The sequence below is a fragment of the Phocoena phocoena genome, chromosome 19, assembly GCF_963924675.1.
Source record: "Phocoena phocoena chromosome 19, mPhoPho1.1, whole genome shotgun sequence".
In the NCBI taxonomy this organism is placed as follows: Eukaryota; Metazoa; Chordata; class Mammalia; order Artiodactyla; family Phocoenidae; genus Phocoena; species Phocoena phocoena.
The window spans coordinates 48,907,432-48,927,850 of record NC_089237.1 but is presented as its reverse complement, the minus strand read 5'-3'; the positions used below and the strand labels follow the sequence as shown (position 1 = coordinate 48,927,850).

The following is a 20,419-nucleotide window of genomic DNA, read 5'->3' as shown; positions in this document are numbered from 1 at the left end:
GAGGAGAGGCGGAGTGAGCTCTTCTCCCCCGGCGCCACCGGGGAACCTCCCCTCCCCCACTTCACTGCATCCCTCGGGTCCACTGGACAGGGGCTGTCCCCCTCGAGCCGCCTGGCCCCGCCCCCTAGGCCCCGCCCCCGCGCGGCGCCCAGTCCCCCGGCTCGCGGGGCCCGCCCCGCCCCCTGCCCGCCCCTCCCACCAACCTTCGGGCGAACCCGGCTGCGGGCGTCCAGTTGCTGCCCGGAGCTGCGGAGGTCGACTGCTCGCCCGGCTAGGTCCGATCTCCGTCACACGTAAGCGCTCTGCCCCGCCATGGAGCCGGCCCCCGACGCCGAGGAGGCGCGCACGGTGCGCGAGGCGCTGGGCCGCTACGAGGCGGCGCTGGAGGGTGCGGTGCGCGCGCTGCACGAGGACATGCAAGGGCTGCAGCGCGGCGTGGAGCAGCGCGTGGCCGAGGCGCTGCACCTGGCCGGACCGCTGGCGCGCACGGTGACCGAGCTGCAGCGCGACAACCAGCGGCTGCAGGCGCAGCTCGAGCGCTTGACGCGCCAGGTGGAGGCGCTGGGCTTGACGACCGGGCTGGCCCCCGCGCCCGGCACGCCCAGCCCTCCGCCCGCGCCTGGCGTCCCGGACCGCGCGCCCCGTCTGGGCACCGCGCGCTTTGCCAGCCACGCCACCTTCTCGCTGTCCGGCCGAGGCCAGGTGAGCCTATAGGTCCCGAGTGCGTGCGCCTGCGGGACTGGGCGCTGCCCTGCCACCCGCCGCTGCGACTCCGTCGTGGGGGTCCGGCCACCATCCGGCAAAGCACCGGCTTAGCCTGCCCGCTGCACCTGTCTTGGGCCCCCTCCCTTCTTTGCAGCCGGGCCCTGTTCGCCCCGAGTTCTGTCCCCCTCTCTCTGCTGTCCCGTGGCACTAAGGGCTTGGGCGCTGTTTAACACCGCCCGGGGCCCGGCCGGCGTGTTGGGGTGGTCAGCAACCCACCCCACTCCCCACTCCCACACCTCCCTTGACGCGGCCCCTGCGATGCCGCTTCACTGAGGCCTGACGGTTCAGGTTATTGATTAACCCAGATTGAGAACTCAAGCCCGGGTGTGTGTTGGGGGCAGGAGGACGCCGTCTGCTGGGGCGCAGCCGGGGCAGCGGCGTTTGGGAACTCGCAGGGGGTAAATCCTTACCTTGAAGGGAGAAACGGGGTGGCGGTGGGGGCCAGGGGGAACCAGTCGTGAGCAGTCTAGATTTCCGGGGTCAATGACCGGCCAGAGGCCCACACGGCGTGGGTGTGGGGCGGAGGTCTCTCCCCTGAGCCTGGGGCCTCCTGGAGCGGCGGGTCAGAAGGTTCCTGTGGTGTGTGCAGTGGCCCTTAGGTGGGATTTCCCACCCTGCCAGGCGTGTGCTCCGGGGTTGGGGTGCCAGGGTCTGGGTAGTGTGCACCTGCAGTCCCTCCTTGGTTCAATCCATCACACCTTCAGGTCTCTTGTGTGGGTTGGGCTGTACCTCCAGGGGCCAGGAGGAGGGGATCAGATTAGCCCCTGCCCCTGGAGGTCCCAGCCAGGGTGGGCGATGGCCCCAGATGGAGCAGTACCAACGTCGCGGGCAGCCAGAGCAGATGTTCTGCTCCAAACACAACTGTCCATCCCGGTGGGTGTCTCAGGCTGGCTTTGTGCTGGAGGCCAAGGACCTGCTGCTGCTCGTTCAGGGGGTGGTGTGTGGGGCTGTGCCTGCCGCCGCAGAGGGGCTGGAAGGACTCACCGGCCGGAGGGGAGCCTGGTGGGTATGAGAGCAGAGGGAGGAGTTGTGAAGGCCCCTGGATGCTGGGCCGGGGAGTTGGGCTCTGCCTTGGGGGGTGGGGTGAGAGGTTCTTAAACATGCTGGTGGCAGAGCTCCTGGGTGTCCGTCCCGGTGCTCCGTGTGAAGTGCCTAGAAATGGATACACTTAATTCTGTCCTATAAGCATGACCACTGTTTGACCATGGTATAAGATCACCACTGTGAGCTCACACGTACCTAATAAACTGTGTCATCGGCTGTTTCTGAGATTTTATTTTAACACACATTTGCTACTTGTCTGCTCATGGAAGCAGCTGTCCAAGTTTTCGAAAAATGCTCTCAGAGTCGTGTAAATAGGTACACGAATTCACGCAAATATGTGAGAGGAATCTCTCCAGTCATCTAAGTTTTCTCCGTGGGGAATTAGTCACGTGGGGTGGGCTAGTCCTCTTGGCTATGGAGCTGGTGGGTGTGGGGCACCGGGCAGGGGAGGGACAGGGTCCTCCTTGTATCCAGCAAGGTCCCTCATGGATGCATGGCAGGTTGGAGGGTGGCTGGAGACAGGATAACTTAAATGTGGTGGTCCAAGGAGAGGACAGCCAGAGCTTGGGGAGCCCTGCTGGGGGACTCCTGAATCACACATCTGGTGGAGATGCTGGGTTCCATTTGGGTTGTGCTGAGGGTGTGAGGCTGTGGGACATCCAAGCGAAGGTGTCCCAGAGCAGGTGGAGTCACAGATCTGGTCGAGGCCGGAGGTCAGGGGGACATCGGGGCAGAACTGGTGGTTGAAGCCCTAGAATGGGTGAGGTCTTCAGGGCAGCCATGCAGAAGGAGAGGGTGAGGCCAGAGCCCTGGGCAGAGTCCAGGGAGCTGCCAGGGGGCTGGGAGGCCCTGGAAAGCCCATTCTTAGACATGGAGAGAGGGAAGTCCTTCTGGAAGAAGAGGTTGGGGGTCAGCAGGGATGCTGCCCCTCGTTGAGGGATAAGGATGGAGACACAGTTGAGGAGTAGGTTCTGGACTTCAGAAAAGCCTGAAAGGGGCTTCCCTGGTGGCGCAGTGGTTGAGAGTCCGCCTGCCGATGCAGGGGACACGGGTTCGTGCCCCGGTCCGGGAGGATCCCACATGCCGTGGAGCGGCTGGGCCCGTGAGCCATGGACTCTGAGCCTGCGCGTCCTGCGCAACGGGAGAGGCCACAACAGTGAGAGGCCCGCGTACCGCAAAAAAAAAGCGAAGGGAGGTGGAACAGCCAGCAGAGTTGAGCGCTGTGGGTAGAGGATGGTCGAGGCCTCCAGTGGGATCAGAGGCTCCCTGGGCCTGAGGCAGCTTCTCCCTGCCCTACCAGAGGCGCTGGTCCCCACTTCTCTTGCAGCCCACCTCTCTCTCGCCCACCCGGGCTCCGAGCCAGTTTCTGGCAGGGAGGGTGCTGTGCAGAGTCACCCACACGTTCTTGTTCATGGGCTGTTACTGGCAGCTTGTGAGCGGACACTTGGTCGTGAACAAGGAGTCGGGGCTCCAGGGTGAGACTGGAAAGTGTCAGCTGGGCGCCGGGGCTGTCTGGCCTCTCGTACTCCCATATTCCCACGTGTGTGTTGCCGGGGGTCGGGGGGGGGGCAGGGTGGTCTGGGTAGGAGGGTCTCATCCGCGCACGAGAGCCAGTGGTGGCAGTCGTCAGGCAGTGCGGAGGCCGGTGTTCCACTGCCTCTCTGTAACAGGCAATGAAATGTAGAGACCCTTGGTTGAGACCCTTTTGCTTCCTGCGGTTTCAAACCAGGGACTGCAGGGGTGGGAGGTGGGTCATATCAGCATATACTTAATGCCCTGAACTCAATGCAGGGTCGATCTAGTAACCCAATTCTGAGTGCACAAACCTTGACCTTGCTAGGTAGTGAGTAGCCAGGGAGGCTCTGGGAGGAGGGAGAGGGCAGGGCAGTAGGGTGGGAATAATCAGGAGGACTCCCTGTAGGAAGCCTGAGACCCTGCAGCAAATAGGAGCTGCTTTGGGCACATTTGCTGTGAGGCCTTAGGGACATCTCCCAGCTGGACCTCAGTCTCCTTGCATCCAAGGGGGACTGGCCCATCCCTGTTTGGCCCCTGTGCCGAGTGGGCTGCGTAGTTATAACAGTGACATCAACCCGAGCAGTTCGTAAGAGTGTCCACGGAGCCACAGCTGTGGTCTGGCTAGTGGAGGGTAGCCTGAGGCCAGGCCTGGCCCAGGAGGCTGTGCCAGAGTTGGTCCCTGGAAATGTCCTCAGCTGAGCTGGAGCCACCGGGTCCCCACGTGAGACAGCCAGGAGCAGCATCGAGGTCTGGCGTGAAAGAAACCAGACTTGCCTTATCTGCCTTCCTTTCCCAGACACACTGTGTGATAAGAGAGTGAAATGCTTTGGGTAGAAGTTTCAATTGAGTCTTTAAAACTGTGGTGTGAGGGAGGAGGAGGACGGAGCAGCCGTGTTAGGGGCTCAGGATGGGGGTTCTGGCGGCTTGTGGGCTGTGCTAGGTACGCAGACGTGCTCCCCTGCCCGGGCGCATGAGCCCACGTGGGGTCAGGCAGCCCCAAGAGTGCCTGAACTATTATTCCTGGCCTCACAACAGTGTTTAAACACTTCCCCAGGGAGAGGGTCCCTGAAATAAGACTCACCACCCCCCGCCTCTCCCCTGAACATTCCCAGGCCTGGGCTTCCTCACAGGGAGCCTCCCCCTTCTTCAAACAAAGCCCAGATCTTGGGAGTGCGAGAGCCAGCTCCCCAGGACCCGTCTCATCCCCAGGGCTCTCCAGTGACTTCTACTCTGACCCCAGCACACGGAACCCACCCCCTTCCCTTCCCTGTGGCTGAATCAGGCTGCCCCCACCAAAGGAAGACCACTGAGGGAGCATGCATGCTGGGGGCCCTGTGGGTGGGCTCAGGGACTCAGATCCTGCTGGAGGACTTACCCCGCTCTCCTCCTCCCCTCCCCCTCCAGGGCCCGGCCTCACAAATTTGTCTTGAGCGCTTTGTGGATAGAGCCCTGGCTTGGGGTAGGAGACCCAAACCTTGACTCTGCTGCTGCCTTTGGTCACGGGGTGAGGTTAGGGATGACCCCCACCCACCAGGCTCGTATGAGGGGCTGGAGGGGGATCTCTGGATGGGTTGAGCGAGCACCGGGTCCCAGTCTCGGGGATGGCGTAGTGAGGGGAGTCCGGCCTGCCGGCGTGAGTCAGCCCCATCCCCTTTCCCTCCTGCTTTGCGGGAGACCCGTTGGCAGGAATCCAGCTGGTCCAGGACCTTCTTCCTGCCTGATTGTGGCGTCTGGTCCCCCTGGGGCATCGTGGGGTGGGTACGGGGCCTGCAATGTGCGGGGGCTAGGCGTCTGCGGTGGCGGCAGGGGGCCCACAGAGACCCACATTCCTGGGAAAATGGTTTCACCAGTGGCCGGGCCCTCCAGACCTCCGCCTAGACCTGCGGAACCTGTTGGACCAGAGTAGAGTGGGCGGGCGGGACGTGAAGCCCCCAGAGCTGAGCGCCCTTGTGACAGGTGGGGGCTGGGTTCAGGATGGACTGGCTGTTTCTCCTCCCTCTGCTGAGCTGGCTTCAGTGTAGGCTCTAGGGGTGCCCTCCCCACTCTGAGGTGTCAGGAGTTGCCCCCTCTTCTCCAGTGTTCCCGCGAGTGGGGCCGGCCTGTCCCACTCCATCCTCCTGAATCGGAAGTTGGAGGAGTCACCTCCCCTCCAAGCCCAGGCTCTCCCCAGGCTCGAGTCCTGTCCTCTCCCACTTCCCCAGGGTCCCCACCGCACAGAGGGTCCCGTCACCCGGCTGGAGGCTTTCTCTCGGCCTATAAACATTGTTCTACCTCGTCCACTTGGAGGAGCCCTCCCCCCGCCCCTCATGGCTGCAGGTTCCGTGTCTCCATCCCTCCCCGAGGCTGTCTCCTGCACCCACCCCCACCTCTGATTCAGCTCCTGAACTGTCACCAAGAACCTTTTTTTTTTTTGCTAAACCCAAAGGACCTTTTTAGATCTTGTCTTGACCTTCTTTTTCTTGACCTGAAACTACCTCTGGAGCCGCTGACACGCCAGCCTTCTCCACACACTTCCACCTGCCTTTCTCCACGTTCTTCTGGTTTTCTTCCTCCCCGCTCTGGCCTCTGCTTCTTATTCTCTTCTGCAGGTGCCTCTTCTGCCCCCAGGTGTGGTGCCCATCGCAGGCCCCATCGGCCCCAAGCCTGCTCTTCCTCTGCTGGGCTCCAGATGGGAGAGCCCTGTTTCTCCATCGTTTGTCCGTCCTTCCTCTTAAACTTCAGACTCAAATATCCAGCTGCCTCCTGACCTCAACCCCTTGATGCCCCAAGGACACCTTACACTCATCATGTCCCAAATTGAAGTTCTTATTTTCCCACCGACCCGCCCCCCCACCGCCATAGTCAAGTCAGCTGGGCCCAAAGCCCAGGCTTGAAAGAGGTGTGACTCCCCCATCCCTCCATATCCACTTACTCTCCCCAAACCTTTGAGTCCTTTTTCACTGCCCCATCTCTCCTCCCCAGGTCCCCATGTGGGACTAGTGAGGTAACTGGCCATCTGGTCGCCCCCTTCCATGGCACTATGTCACTGGCTTCTGAAGGATGTTCCTAAAACACAGCTGACAACCTTCAGTTCCTTCCTGTCCAAGGAGTCAAGTCCAAGTTCTCCAGGCTGGCACCTTGGGCTGCATGGTGCTTCTCCAGCCACCGGATCAGAACGCTTTGTGCCTTGCTGTCTATCTGCTTTGGCAGATACTGGTCGCGTCCACTCCTGGTCCCGCCTAGCTTACTCTAGACTGGCTCTCAGCTACCCCTGCCTCTGGGAGGCCCTTCCTGGCCCACGGGGCTGGATGAAGTCTGTCTTAGGCACACACCCTCATGCTGGCTTGATATCATCTGCTCACAGCCCTGGCTCCCCCATCAGACTGATCCCCCCCATGGCAGGGTGGACACCTCTTGCACCGGTTGCAGTGATAGCTGAGCCATCGGGGGCCAAGGATGGGCCTTTGTCATTCTGGGAACCTGGTAGACAAGGGGGCTAGGTAGTCTGGAGTCGTCTAAGGAGAGGTACGGCCACCTCTCAAGCCACTCATCGTGGGCTCTTAGTAGAGCCCCGGATCGGGGTCTGCCTGTGTTCTCCTCTTGCAGGGCAGACCCTACCGGCCTCACAGATGCTCCGAGCCCTCCAGCCTTCCTCACTGTGACCAGGGCAGAGCCAAGGTTGAGGACAACATCCCTCCTGGCCACAAATCTCAGCTGTTTCTCACTGTGTAACCTGGACTGCTCACATCCCCTCTCTCAGCCCTCAGGTCCCATCTGTAAAATGGGTGTGGTGGCATCTTCCTGGGGGGACAGAAGCAAGTTGGTTTAAGTGGTATGCCCAGAAAAAGGACCTGACGCTTGGCAGATGCTGGAATGGCAGAGGCTTTGCACAACCTACTCCCTCATCTCCAGCAGGGAAACCGACCCAGAGGGGGCACGACCTGACCTGGGTCACCTGGTGGCTGACGACACAGCCAGGATGCCAGGTTGCCTGCTGGCTCTTGGTCTTGGCTCTCTCTCTGCATGACACCCCCCACTGCTGTAGCCCAGAGGAGATGGAGGGGCCCCATGGAGCCAATCAGGCCTCTGTGCTCTGGACATCCAGGCAGATCTTGTGACCCTGCATCGTGAGGGCTCCTGGGCCCATTGTTGGCCCGGAAGGACCTTATATCGCTGGGTTTAAGCTGCTCCCACACAGGCAGCCCCCGGGACAAGCAAGGGCCAGGCTCTCCGGACCCCAGGCATCTGGTCCAGCCTGGGGGAAGGGGTAGGGCGCCTTGCACATGCTTTCAGAACTCCCAGTCTTGACATTCGTCCCTAGCATTTTGGGGGTCTGGGATGAGCCCCGTGGAGGCGTTTGCCTCCAGGATCCTGGGGGCTCAGCTGGTGAGACCGAGTCCTGTGTGACCTAGACCCATCACTGTACCTTCCTGGGGCTGTCTCTCTCAAAATTGAGTGCTGTTTGCCCTGTCAGAACCAGGGGGGTCGCAGGGGGTGCGGGCAGCTGGCCCCGGCTGACTAGGCCTCGGTGGTGTTTGTCTCTCTGTAGAGCGTGGATCACCATGACGAGGCCGGAGAGTCGGAGATGAGAAGGACCTCAAACTCGTGCATCGTCGAGAACGGGCACCAGCCTGGGGCAGGTAGGGCTGGCGGCAGAGGAGAGCGGGCTGGGTAGCTTTGGGGTCAGGGCTTCGGCCATGCCTCTGGGCCAGGCCACCCTTTGTCAGGGATGGAGGGCTTGAGCCTAAACCCCAGCGGGTGGGGAGGCTGCCAGGAGAGCAGCCTCATTCAGTGTGAAGTAGAACTGTGTAAACACAGAAGAAAATGAGAGATCTCGGAAGGTGGTGAGCTTCCCTGTTTCTGGAGGAATGCAAGCAGGGGCTGAGGAATCGTCCAAGCACTGAACAGGGTAGAAAGTGGACTGATAGGTGACTATTTATTGAAGTATCTATGAGGGAAATTTGGAGCAGACGCCAGCTCTGGTTGGAGCAGCGAGACGTCCGCAGCAGGGGGAGGTCAGGGAGGCTGGAGTGGTCAGCGAGGCCTTCCTGGAGGAGGTGGGAGGAAGGTTCACAGAGACTGGAGTCCTCCTGGGAGGGTCTGAGGTCCCTGTGGATGCCACGGCTGACACCCCCAACCCTGCTGGTCCCATGTTCCAGGTCCAGGTGATGGACCCCCTGAGACCACCCAAACTGTCCCGGCACCAGAACCCCCCAAGCCTCGCCCTGCGAGCCTCTCCTTGCGGCTGCCTCACCAGCCAGTCACGGCTATCACGCGAGTCTCCGAGAGGTTCTCTGGGGAGACGTCAGCCGCAACTCTCTCGCCCACGTCTGCCGCCGTCCTGGGGGGCCTCAGCCCCAGCGAGGCCACCACACCCTGGACTCCCAGTCCCACTGGTAGGAGCAGGAGGGCATGGCCTCAAACTGGGGGGGCAGGGCAGGGGCTGGGGGCAGTTGACAAGAGACTCAGGAAACCTGGGCAAGCCCCAGCCCCCCTCTGCTGTCACTGCGACCCCCTTCCCTAGCTCATCTGCTCCATCAGATGGGGCTCATCTTTCCCGACCCCTCCCCCCAGAGATGCTGTAAAGTAGCCTCGTCCCCCACGGGAGACGACTGTGGCTTTTACTGCAGGTCGAGGCTGTGGTTAGAAGGTGGCCTCTTACCCTGCACACTTTGGCGTGGTCCCCGGGGCCTGTCTTGGGCCTGGGGTCAGGCCTCAGTGGTGTGTCCTGGGGTTAGGCTGCGTGGATTTCCAGAATGAGGGCTCGGGAACAAAGTGTTTGCTGGATACGTAGCACAAGAGGCCCTGGGCTCTGTGCTCTCAAAAGCAGGGCTGGGGGCGGGGGACGCTTTAAAAGGCCTCTTTTATGTCATTGCTGTATGTTCCCAGCATCCTTTCTCCTCAACTGTTGGCCGAGGCAGGGCCAGCTTAGCCCAGGGGTCCTGCCCCTGCCCTGAGTGACACTGGGTAAACGGCACAGGGCCAGGTCAGAGGAAGGGAGGCTGGCAGTGGTGACCCTCCCCGAGGCCAGGGTTTGTTATTTCTCTCCCTTGCTTTGTCCCGAAGAGAAGAATTCTTCTCTCCCACGGTCTTTATCCAGCTCTGGCTACGGGGCAGTGACGGCCAGCAGGAACAACGGCAGGTGAGTCGGGGCCCCAGTCCCCGGTCAGGGGAGGTCAGCCCTCCCCAGGCAGCGTCTGGACTTTGCCTTGAACTCGGGCTGCCTGGGCCCCTGCAGGGAGCTCCCTTGCTGACCCAGGATGAGGCACCCTCCTGGGCTAGGTTCCAAGGGAGAGCAGCGTCAATGGGTGGGGTTTGAGCAGAGGACATGAGGCCGCAGGGCTAGGTGGAGGGTTTTGTTTGGAGAGTATATATATACATAGGGCCTCGGGCTGGTTTCTCTTAGGACCCTTGAAAGGAAGTCTGTGCAAAGATTGGAGGGGGTGTCTCAGTCCCCACAGGAGGATGGAGCGTGGGGCAATCTCCCACTTTCCTCTCCACCCATCCTGCTTTCCGCCCGCGGCTGAGGACGTCTCTAGGCTGGGGCAGGTCTGCTGCCTCCTAGCCTGTGGTTGTCCCCATGCTCCCCCAGGCCCACTGGATTGTGATCGGAGCTGGGGATAGAGGCTGGCTTGGCTTTTGTCCCCCCTTTCAGTAATAAAAGGAGAATTGTGGCTTTCTGGAAAACTGTTGCAGGGGAGAAACAAAGGGGGTCTTTTTCGTGGTGGTGAGGAGGGGGCCTGGTCCTGGTGAGGCCGGTTCTGTGTACACCTCCCGCGAGGAGGATGCCCCCACCCCCACCCCGCTCAGCCCAGGCACGGACACCTGCGAGGGGTGACGATGCTCAGAGAGGGGCCCGCTGCCGGCCAGGCCTGCCTCGGACAGCAGCTCAGTTTGGAAAAGCTGCAGAACCGGTTGGGGACTAGAGCAAGTGGTGCTTCCTCCCTGCCTGTAGCCCGGTTGCTGCCTCGGTCTACACTCAGCGGGGTGGGGGACCTGGGGCCCAGGTGAGCTAGGGATGGGCGGGCCTGTGTTCCTGACTCCGTGCTTCTCTCCTCAGCCCACCTCTGGTGACGCCACCCGAGTCTCTCCCATCCCCGCAGCCACCAGCCACGACCCAGGCCCATCGGCAGGGGGAGCGTCGCCGGGAGCTGGTGAGGTCGCAGACGCTGCCCCGCACCTCGGGGGCGCAGGCCCGGAAGGCGTTATTTGAGAAATGGGAGCAGGATACAGCTGGCAAGTACGGATGCTCTCACCCCCCGCCCCCCAGACCAGTCTGGGCCCCCAGAGTAGGCCTGGGCCCAGACTAGGGTCAGGCAGGCACAGTGCGGGGGCAGTTCCCCAAGATGTGACCTCTTGGACAAGACACAAGGTCAGGGCCAGCTACGGAGCAGCTGTGGGGAGAAGAGGAGGGGGCAGGGGGCCAGGCAAGGCCTGGGGAGAGCCTAGACCCCCTTCCCCGAGTCCTGGAGGGGCCCCAGCTGCCCTCACACCCACATTCCTCACCCAACTGGAGAAGTTGGTTTCAGGGCGTGACTGGAGAGGCCACAGGGCCGTCACTGGGATGCCCAGCAGTAGCTGGAGGTGACACAGCGAGACCAGCCCCCTATGACGCCCCACCCCTGCTCCAGATGAGACCCACCTCTGCATGCAGTTTATCCAGCGCTCCTGTCCGCGGGTGGTGCTGATGCCTGTTGCTTGTGGGGTGCGGCCCAGGCATATTTGATGATGACCACCCCCAGTCCCGCTCCCAAGGCTCTGACTCTAGTGAGTCAGAAGGGACACCCAGGAAGTGTCCCGCTGACCCGGACAACCTGTTCTTGGCCATTAAGGAGTGTCCTTGGGGCCCAGAGGAAGAAACCGTTGCTCCAGGCTAGGAAAGAGGGCGGCCCCAGAGGGAGGCTCAGAGGAGGGGTGGGATGAAGGGAAGCGGGGAGTGTGCTCCAGGCAGACGGCAGCGGACGTGCGGCCTCAGGTCCTCTGCCCCAGGATTGCCCATGTGGGAAGTAAACAGGGGACATGGAGGCTGGAAGGGATCTGCTCATGCCAGACTCCATCAAGGGAGGCTGTGCCCTGGGATGGGGGGCTCATGCCTAGACGTGGGTGTGGGGCTCATGCTACCTGGGTGAGCAGGTGCGGCACGTTCTCGGAGTAGATGGCAGCCGAGGGGCAGCCCCCCAGCCCCCCAGCAGGCCTGCCCTCTCTCTGCAGGGGGAAGGGTGAGACCCGGACGAAGCTGAAGCGCTCGCAGAGCTTCGGCGTGGCCAGCGCCAGCAGCATCAAGCAGATCCTGCTCGAGTGGTGCCGCAACAAGACGCTCGGCTACCAGGTGAGCCTGGCCCAGCCGCCGGGACCCCGGCCAGAGGTGGGAGTGGGCACCGCCCCCCCCCCCCACTCTTGTTCCCTTGGCCGGGGACGGGAGCCCCAGTCTGGGGCGGAGGGGTAGGAGCTGGAGAAACTGTACCCTCCCGATCGGTCCCCAGCCACTGCAGGTGGAGTCCAGCAGGCACGGCTTGTTGCTGAGCTGGGTAGATGGTGGGCCTGGGGAGGGGCTGGGAGGACCTGCTTGTGGGAGCGAATCAGGTGGAGGGGCTGAGGCCAGCGCTGTGCTCCCCCTTACCTCCCTGCGTTGGCCTCGCAGCACGTGGACCTGCAGAACTTCTCCTCCAGCTGGAGCGACGGGATGGCCTTCTGCGCCCTGGTGCACTCCTTCTTCCCCGATGCCTTCGACTACAGTGCCCTGAGCCCCGCGCAGCGGCGGCAGAACTTTGAACTGGCCTTCACCATGGCCGAGTGAGTATGGCGGGTCCCCTGGCTGCCAGCCCCTCCCAGTCCCCAAGCCCGAGTTCTGACCTGCGTCCAGCACAGGGGCTGGCAGGACGGGGGCAGCTGTCCGCAGACCTGAGAGCCTTGAGGCCACCCAGTCTGTCGCCTCCCGTATAGATGGAGAGACTATGGCCAGGAAGGGGGGATTTTCTACTCAGTAGTAGAGCCAGGCTCTCTTCTCTTCTCGTGCACCTGCCCTCTTGGCTGGTACCCGGCCTCTGGTGTGCGGTCTGCCAGACCAGCCACAGACAAAGTGCAAGGGGCAGTAGGACAGGGTCTGCCGGAGCACTGAGCCTGTCCTCTCCAGGCTGGTGAGAGATACAGTTGCTTGGGAGAGCCCAGCAGCTGATCAGCAGGAAACTGAATAATATCTGACTTCTCCAGTAGGTACACTTTGCTTCCCTAAATGTCGTAAAAGCGTTTGATATGAAATTGCCTACCTTCTTAAGACCTGCTCATAGAGAGAAGATTGGGTGACGGGTGATTCTGGATTCAGGAGGTGCTCGGGGAGCTTGGCATTTGGTCATAGGCTGAGGGCTACCCCCAGTGCCTCAGGGGGGTGTCAAAGAGTGCTCTGGTGAAGGTGCCTTCAAACTGAGTAGGCAGGAGGGTTTAACAAAGGGCTTCCTTGCAAACGTGTGGGCAGGAGTGAACGATGAGCCAGGCGCCGTGGGGTACCCTCGGGCTGGGGAGAACAGCTGTGCGGAGAGGGCTGGCTGATAGGAGCTGTACTTTGGGGCAGTGGGTGCAACCAGCTCACAGTGACCCGGCAGGAAGGGAGCTGAGGGAGTAAACCCTCCGCCCTCCCCCACCTCCTACCCTCATGCCAGGGCCTCACGTGGGCTGGACACGGAAGGCAGAGGGCAGGGGAGCTATTGCTGCGGTCCATAGAGTCCGTGCCCCCGGTCCAGGGCAGGCACGGGGCAGAGATGAGGGTGTTGAGGGCTGCCTGTTGCTGGGCTTTGTGGAATTAGGGGGAGGAAGGTCAGAGGGCAGGAGGACCTCCCCAGAGCTGAGTTTCCTGGAGGGAACATTTTTCATTTTCTCCTGGCCACCCACCTTTGTGCCTGGTGGAGTGAGCCTCTGGCCACCCGTGTGTGCCTGACCCCCCTCGTGTCTTGTCCGCGACCCCGGTGCCCACGTCCGGGAGGTGCTCTCACGTGCTGGTGGAGCTGGAAGAGCCCTCCCTGAAGCCTGGCCTGCCCACCGCCCCCACCCCGAGTCTGTTCCACCCCACACCTGGCCCCAAGCCCGGCCGGGGAAGGAGTTGGAGCTCACAGGTTACAGCCCCGTGCCCGGGACTGCGGGTCTCACTCTAGGGGCAGAACGGAGACCCTGACTTGTTGGCGTGCCGGCGTTGCCCCTGTGGTGTTGTCTCGGATGACCTGCGTTGGCCTCTCGGCCCCGTGGGGTCGTAAGAACTCCTTGTATACTTTGGAAGCCGTCTCTTCCCTGGCTGTTTAGGATTAGCTGTCGTCCTAATTGCGGAAACAGCTTTGGGCAGAGCGTGTTACACAACCGAATCCAGACGATGCTGAAGTAGCGCCAAGTGTAACGGCTCGATGTTGAGGAGGGGGCGCCTCCCCAGCTGCTTGGAAGCCCAGAAAGGGTGACTGTCGAAAAGCAGATGGTCAGAGTGTACAGGGCCCGGGCTCTGATGTGGGCACCCAAGACCACCCCCCACCCCGCCACCGCTGGGTGTGGCCACACTTGTCTGACAGTTTTTCTCCATCGAGTCCAGTGGGCCTGGCGGTGCCCGCTCAAGCCCCGGCCACCTTGGTCACCCTCAGCCCTGGACCAGGCTGGGCTGTGGCAGGAGAGGGGTGCCCTGGGCCCCAGGATGATGGCCCTGCACCCCAGCTCGCAGGGAACGTAACTTCCCTTGGCGACCGGAGCCAGAGCCATTCGTGGCTGTGCTTTCCCAGCACGAGGTGTGAGCTCAGAGAGCCTCCAGACTCCAACCAGATGTTTCTTCTACTCCCACATTGGGGTTGGGGCGTGGGAGCCTGCTTCAGGCTGTACCTCCCTCCCACCCAGAGCAAAGGACGTGGTAAAAACGGGGCCCCGCCTTCCTGCCGCCTGAGCCGCTCCCAGCTAGCTGGGGAGGGGAGGGGAGGGGAGGGGAGGGGAGGGGAGGGGAGGGTGGGCTTCGGGCCCCTGAGATGAGTTCTGGCTTATCTGCTGACTCAAGAGAGGGCCCGGAGGGGCGCCCACAGCCGGCCTGAGGGGGAGGAAGGTGCCTCCCCTCCTGAGTCATCCGGGAACTCAGCTCACAGGTACGTGGGGGACAGGGCTGGGAGGGTGGGCCTGCCTGCCCGAGGCCTCCTGGGAGCATGGCAGCTGGGCTCACCTAGTTTCTTGGACAATAAGCTGGTTAGAACAGCTGGAAAGAAGGCACAGGGACACCTACTTGAGGATACTGGCTACCAGTGTCTTAACAGACACTCCTTAGTTTTGCCAGCAAAAGCCAAGCAGACACGCGGGGCTGGGGGAAAGCCCTCAAGGGCCACGCAGGCAGCAGAAAGGCAGTTTGCGGTGGGCGGTGTAGGGTGACGGGAGCCTGGGCTCTGATGAAGGAACAGCCTTTGGAAAGGAAAAGCAGCCGTGGACAGGGCCCCTGCACATCAGGAAGGAGAAGCTTCCAGACCCTTCGGCGAGCAAGGGGCCTTAAAAGCACAGAGACGCATCTAGAACCTGGGGAGTAAGAGGGGTTTGTGATGCCCCTCCCCCTGATAATTTACCTCCCCAAAGATTCCCCGGGGCCTAATCTGTGTGAGAGATGCGGTGTCGACAACACAGTGAGCTCCCCTCCTCGGACAGGTGTTGGGGGCTTGGAAAGCGGGAGGACCAGCTCCTGTGGTGGGTGGTTCCCGCCGAGATGGAGAGTGCGGTGTAGGCCCGGGGCCGGCCAGTGTAGCTGAGGATCCCGCTTGCCCTGCGGGGAATGTGTCCTACTCTCAGGTTACAGCCCAGCTGAAGGAGCTTCCAGGCTATTTGTAGTGCCCATGTGTCTCTAAAACCAGATAGGAGGCTGTAGTCCGAGCCCTGGCATCCCAGGCTGCATTTAGAGAAGGCTTAGACAAATAAAAATAACCCCTCAGGCACCTCCTCCACCTGCCTGCCCAACAGGCTAGCCCTGTAGTGAAGGAGATCACAATAGGAGAGTAGTAGGAGAAAATCCTCTAACCCTTTTTTAACCCCAAACAAGGTGGGGCTAATTCATCTAAAATTGGTAGTAGGCAAACGATAGCTCTGGTTCTTGCTGCGTAGTGACATTTGAAATGACCTGGACTTTCTTCTTTGGATGATTATTCCATGCTGTTTGAACGATTTAAAACAAGTTTGTGTTTTCACAAAAGCAGTTTTGTTTTCATTTAAAAGGCAGTTGGGGCCTGTAATATTTTGAGACTGAAATGTTTTTATAAAAGTCAATGTTCATCATCATTTTCCTTTACTCACATCCTGTCTCAGGAGTTGTGTCCATAGCTTCTAGAAATCTTATCATTACTGTCACGGCTGGTTGGGGTGGGGTGGGGACCAGATGGTTAGGGCCTCAGTCCTCTGGTTTCTGGGGAAGCCAGCACCTTGCCCATAGCTTCCTGTCTGCGGGGTAGAGGGTGATACCAGGGTCAGGCCTTAGCGCCCGTCCTGACTGCCGCCCTGGGCAGGGGCAGGGATGTCATTAGTGGGAGGGTCAGTGCAGCCTCTAGAATGAAGAAGGGGGGCCAGCCCAAGTTGGACAACACTTGGGACGTGCCAGCAATTCTAGAGAGAAACCAGAACCTGCTCAGAGGAGGGCCCCCAGGTACCCACTGGGGGCACAGTGAAGGAACCAGACATGGTTAGTTTCAGGGAAAGACATGGACATTAAGATTCTCTTCCAACACGTGAAGGGCTCTTTTGTAGGGGGAAAAACAATTAGACTGAGAATAGCCTTGTGAGGCTAATAGGTAGAAAGTACCAAGAGGCAAAATAGCGTAAGAAACGTGAGGGAAAACTTCCTCCTGGCCAGGGCCACCCGCAGAGGGATCGGAACGGTGCTTGGAGGAAATTAGGGCCCCTTCCCTGAACCTGGAGGGGAGCATGGCCGAGGCAGGGCCTTCACCAGGTGGTTGGTGCCTCTGAGGGGGGTGTTTGGAGGGTGGGATTTCAGTTCTCTTCCAAGGCTGAGGTTTAGGGTTCTAATGGTTCCCACGTTTCCTGGGGGACTGAGGGCCGAGGCAGGGCCTTCACCAGGTGGTTGGTGCCTCTGAGGGGGGTGTTTGGAGGGTGGGATTTCAGTTCTCTTCCAAGGCTGAGGTTTAGGGTTCTAATGATGCCCACGTTTCCTGGGGGACTGAGTACCGAGGCCACTGCTGTCAGTGGTGATACCTGGGCACACACCTGGCATTCTCCGTCTGCAGCCCTGGGAGGGTAGGAGGAGCTCTCCCTGCGCTGCAGGTAGGGAGAAGGGCATCAGACGCCACCTGATAGCTCAAGGAGATGAACTCAGGTCCACGGCCTCCCCAGGAACTCAGGTTTTCAGTCCTTGACTATCAACAAAGCACCTCTGCGTGCATATCCTCGTCACAGCGTCCACTCCCCTGACACCGAGCCCTGCCCCGGCCCATCCTGGGCAGCCAGGGTGCCCGCTTATCGGGCCAGAGCCACTCGCCACCCCACGAAGCCCTCAGCTTCCCTTGCAAGCTGCCCGCTCCAAACTGAGGGGGAGCCCGCCGACGGGATCCAGGACCGGTGTCTGCGTTTTGCCCTGACTTTCGGTTTCTGATAGGAGGCCCGGCGTCGGGCCAGCACCACAGGATGGGCCCCGTGCTAATGTTACGGTGCTTGCCTTTGGAGCACGCAGGCCCAGGAGCCGGCAGGGACTGGGAGAAAGTGCTTGGGGTACAAGGCACCGCCTCCCAACAAGAACAAGCCCACCGGGAGGGGGAGCGGAGGTCGGGGGCTGACTTTCCACCAAGGAAATGGCACGGAAGGGTGAAGCTATGGGCAGAGCCAGGATCTGAACCCAGCTCTTTAGAGTTCCAGTTCAGGCCTCTTTTCCCTGATGACCCACTCTGCTGCTTGGAGCGAACCATGACAATACAGACAGCAACAGTGATCATTCCTAACGTTTATTGAGCTCTTCTGATGTGCCAGACACCGTTCCTGCTGGTTGTGTGATTAGCTCATGAATCCTCCCACCTCCTTGTGAAGTGGCTGTTATCCAGTCGGGGAAACTGAGGCCCTGAGAAGTTAAGTGTCATCCTCAAATCATATCAGGAAGGATACAGCTGGGATGTGAACAGTGTCACTCGTGGACTTATGGATATGGGGGCAAAAAGACCGGAGACCCTGGAACTACAAGAGTGCACACAGCTGTTGAAGCTGATTGGACTGAGTGCAGTTGCTTTGGGCCTTTTGGGTTCGGCCTGATGACGCGTCTGGCTCGGCACAGGGCGGGGCTTTGCTGGGCTTGGCGAGGGTCCCTGCTGTTACCTCCCAGGTAGATGCTCGTCTTCCCACCTCCATGAGACCTTGAAGCCGGGACCTTCAGTCCCCCTCCAAGCTGAGAACGGCAGAGGGAACAGCTTTTTTTTGCAGCCCAGTGAAAGGCCCCAGTTTCCACATGCATCTACACCAGTGGGCCAGAAGTTAAACCAGTATTTCCCAGAGCATGAGGTGGGCCCAGGGCGAGGTTGAGGGTAGGCTCACAAGATGATTTGAAGCAACTTTTAAAACTTTTGAGTTGGGGGCTTCCCTGGTGGCGCAGTGGTTGAGAGTCCACCTGCCGATGCGGGGGACACAGGTTCGTGCCCCGGTCCGGGAAGATCCCACAGTCCGTGGAGCGGCTGGGCCCGTGAGCCATGGCCGCTGAGCCTGCGCGTCCACGGGAGAGGCCACAACAGTGAGAGGCCTGCGTACCGCAAAAAAACAAAAAAAAAACTGGGTTGTTGTGACCCTTGAGTAGATAATAAAATCAATTTAGTGGCTCACGACCAGCATTAAAACAAACAAAACAGAAAAACAAACAAACAAAGGAGGTGGGGAGAGAAATAAAGACGAAATCTAGAGAAGATATGAGTAGTAGAAAAGGTCAGTATCTTTGTGAAACTTTATTTCCACATAAATGTATGCAGGTGCTGAATGAATCACGATGAAACACCTCTAACTATGGGTTATGGTTAAAAAAAAGGCTAAAGACACTGGGGTTTTTTTGTTTGTTTTGTTTTTTGTTTTTTGTTTTGCGGTACGTGGGCCTCTCACTGTTGTGGCCTCTCCCGTTGCGGAGCACAGGCTTCGGACGCGCAGGCTCAGTGGCCATGGCTCACGGGCCCAGCCGCTCCGCGGCATGTGGGATCCTCCCAGAACCGGGGCACGAACCCGCGTCCCCTGCATCGGCAGGCGGACCCTCCACCACTGCGCCACCAGGGAAGCCCAAAGACACTGTTTTAGGAAGCATATGGGTGAATTTATTTTTTACTTTATTCATTTTACATTTATTGTTATAGTCCATGCTGATTCTCCATATACTGCTGATACACGTTGAATTTTTTTAGTGAAATTTAATTTTGGAGCTAAATTTTTATTAATAAAACTAACCTTTTCGATTAATATGTTTGTCTAAATTAATAAAATTGAATTTTTTAGCAGAACTTAATTTAGTGAAACCTTAAAGTGAAGCTGAATTTCACTGAAATTTTAAAGTAAGTCTAGTTATGTAAAAACACGAGTCGTAAGGGCGGTTCCTGGATGTGGGAGTCTGGGAAACAGTGCATTAGAGAAAGTAACCGCAAAGGCTCTTCTGGGGTGATGTGAATTCACAGTTGGAGAGCACTTGGGAGCCTCCAGCTCCGGGCCAAGCTCTGTTCTGGGGCTGATGGCTGGGGCCGGCGTTCTGATGCGGCTTCTGTGTTTCAGGAATCTGGCCAACTGTGAGCGCCTCATTGAGGTGGAGGATATGATGGTGATGGGCCGCAAGCCAGACCCCATGTGCGTCTTCACTTACGTCCAGTCTCTGTACAACCACCTGCGTCGCTTTGAGTGAAGCCCCTCGGGGCTGGAGAGACAAGCCCCGAAGGAGTCAGGATGCCCCCCGAGCCGAGTTGCATTCTGGTGTGAGAGAGCTGTTTGTTCTGTGCCTCGTAACCACGCTCCCCAACCTGCCCGGCTGCGTTACTGATGGGAAAGTACCGCTGAGCTGCGTGCACTACTGCACTGATCACAGCCAAGGGCTCCAAGGAAAAGGAAGTATTACCAGAGAGAGAAATTGGTGCTAAATAATTACCTTCCTTAAAAAAAATAATAATAATGATGCTTGTCTGTAGATTCTGGAAGCCTGAATCAGTGTTCCCTCTGCTGAACTGGATCCATTGGCTTTACAGGGTTGCGTTGACTACCAAGTGTTTTTTAATCCAAACACCCAGAGTTTTCTACTTCCTCACACTATTGTAGGTTCCTTTCCTCCCTCGCTCTGGGCCACTGCCAGGAAATATAGAGACGCTTAGTCAGCAGCTTGACAAAGAAGACTGAAGTCTTGGGGAAGAAACTGTTTAATCACTCCCAGGTCCTGGGCAGCAGCTGACCTGCAAGTCACCTCGGCTCTCTGGGGAAATGGGAGGGCTCTCGCCGGGTCCCAAAGCGGTCCTGTCCTTCCCAGGAGGGCTCCACACGTGTTTGGCTGAGAATAGGCCCCCCGGGAAGTTAACGCTTTTAGGGAAGGACAGGCATTTGGTGCCGCGAGGTGGTTTTTAGTCACAGCTTCTTTTAAGGGATTTGATGCAGATATTTATAAAAAGTAACTCCATCTGTACCACTGACCGTTTGTACATAAAAAGATGTGTCGCACTCCGCTTGGGATTTGTTATTTCTGTTTGGGAGATGGGGTGCCTGGGAATAAGAGATTTCTCATCCATTTCAAATGAAAATCTGCTTACATCCTGCCCCCCCCACCCTTAACCGTTTCTGTACCAAAATCACCGCTCAGAAAGTTGAAAATCACATTTGCTTTTCTTGCGTTTGCCTGTCAGTCACCCGTCTCCGTGTCATGGAAGGAGCACGGACAGAAAGTCCCCCCTTGCAGTTCTGTCCCCTGGAAGTTGACTGACAGATCTGTGATCAGCAGTGGGGTGGTCCCGCACGTGGGGGAGCCCATCGAGGGGCACTGGTTTATTTTCACAGCTGTTCGGTGGTACAAAAAAAGCTGTTAGGGTTTTCTTAGAACATCTTTAGATTCTATAAAGCTGCAGCCGTTAGCTCATTCTTATTCAAGAAGCATTTTCTAATCGGGTTGGATTTTAGCCATGCACTT

At 59.2% G+C, this 20,419-nt stretch overlaps 1 protein-coding gene across 2 annotated transcripts; it reads left to right on the top strand.

Annotated features, from left to right (window-relative positions):
* The first annotated feature begins 231 nt into the window (after positions 1-231).
* Positions 232-19,965, top strand: SMTNL2 (smoothelin like 2). Of its 2 annotated transcripts, XM_065897461.1 has the most exons (8): positions 232-702; positions 7,853-7,943; positions 8,463-8,699; positions 9,370-9,445; positions 10,364-10,543; positions 11,515-11,632; positions 11,945-12,096; positions 19,030-19,965. In XM_065897461.1, the coding sequence occupies exons 1-8, from the start codon at positions 313-315 to the stop codon at positions 19,154-19,156; spliced, it is 1,371 nt and encodes a 456-aa protein (XP_065753533.1). In that variant the 5' UTR covers positions 232-312; the 3' UTR covers positions 19,157-19,965. The 2 variants fall into 2 exon arrangements, with proteins under 2 accessions (XP_065753533.1, XP_065753534.1); XM_065897462.1 differs by lacking the exon at positions 8,463-8,699 and having other exon boundaries at positions 313-702; positions 19,030-19,156.
* The last annotated feature ends 454 nt before the right edge of the window (positions 19,966-20,419 follow it).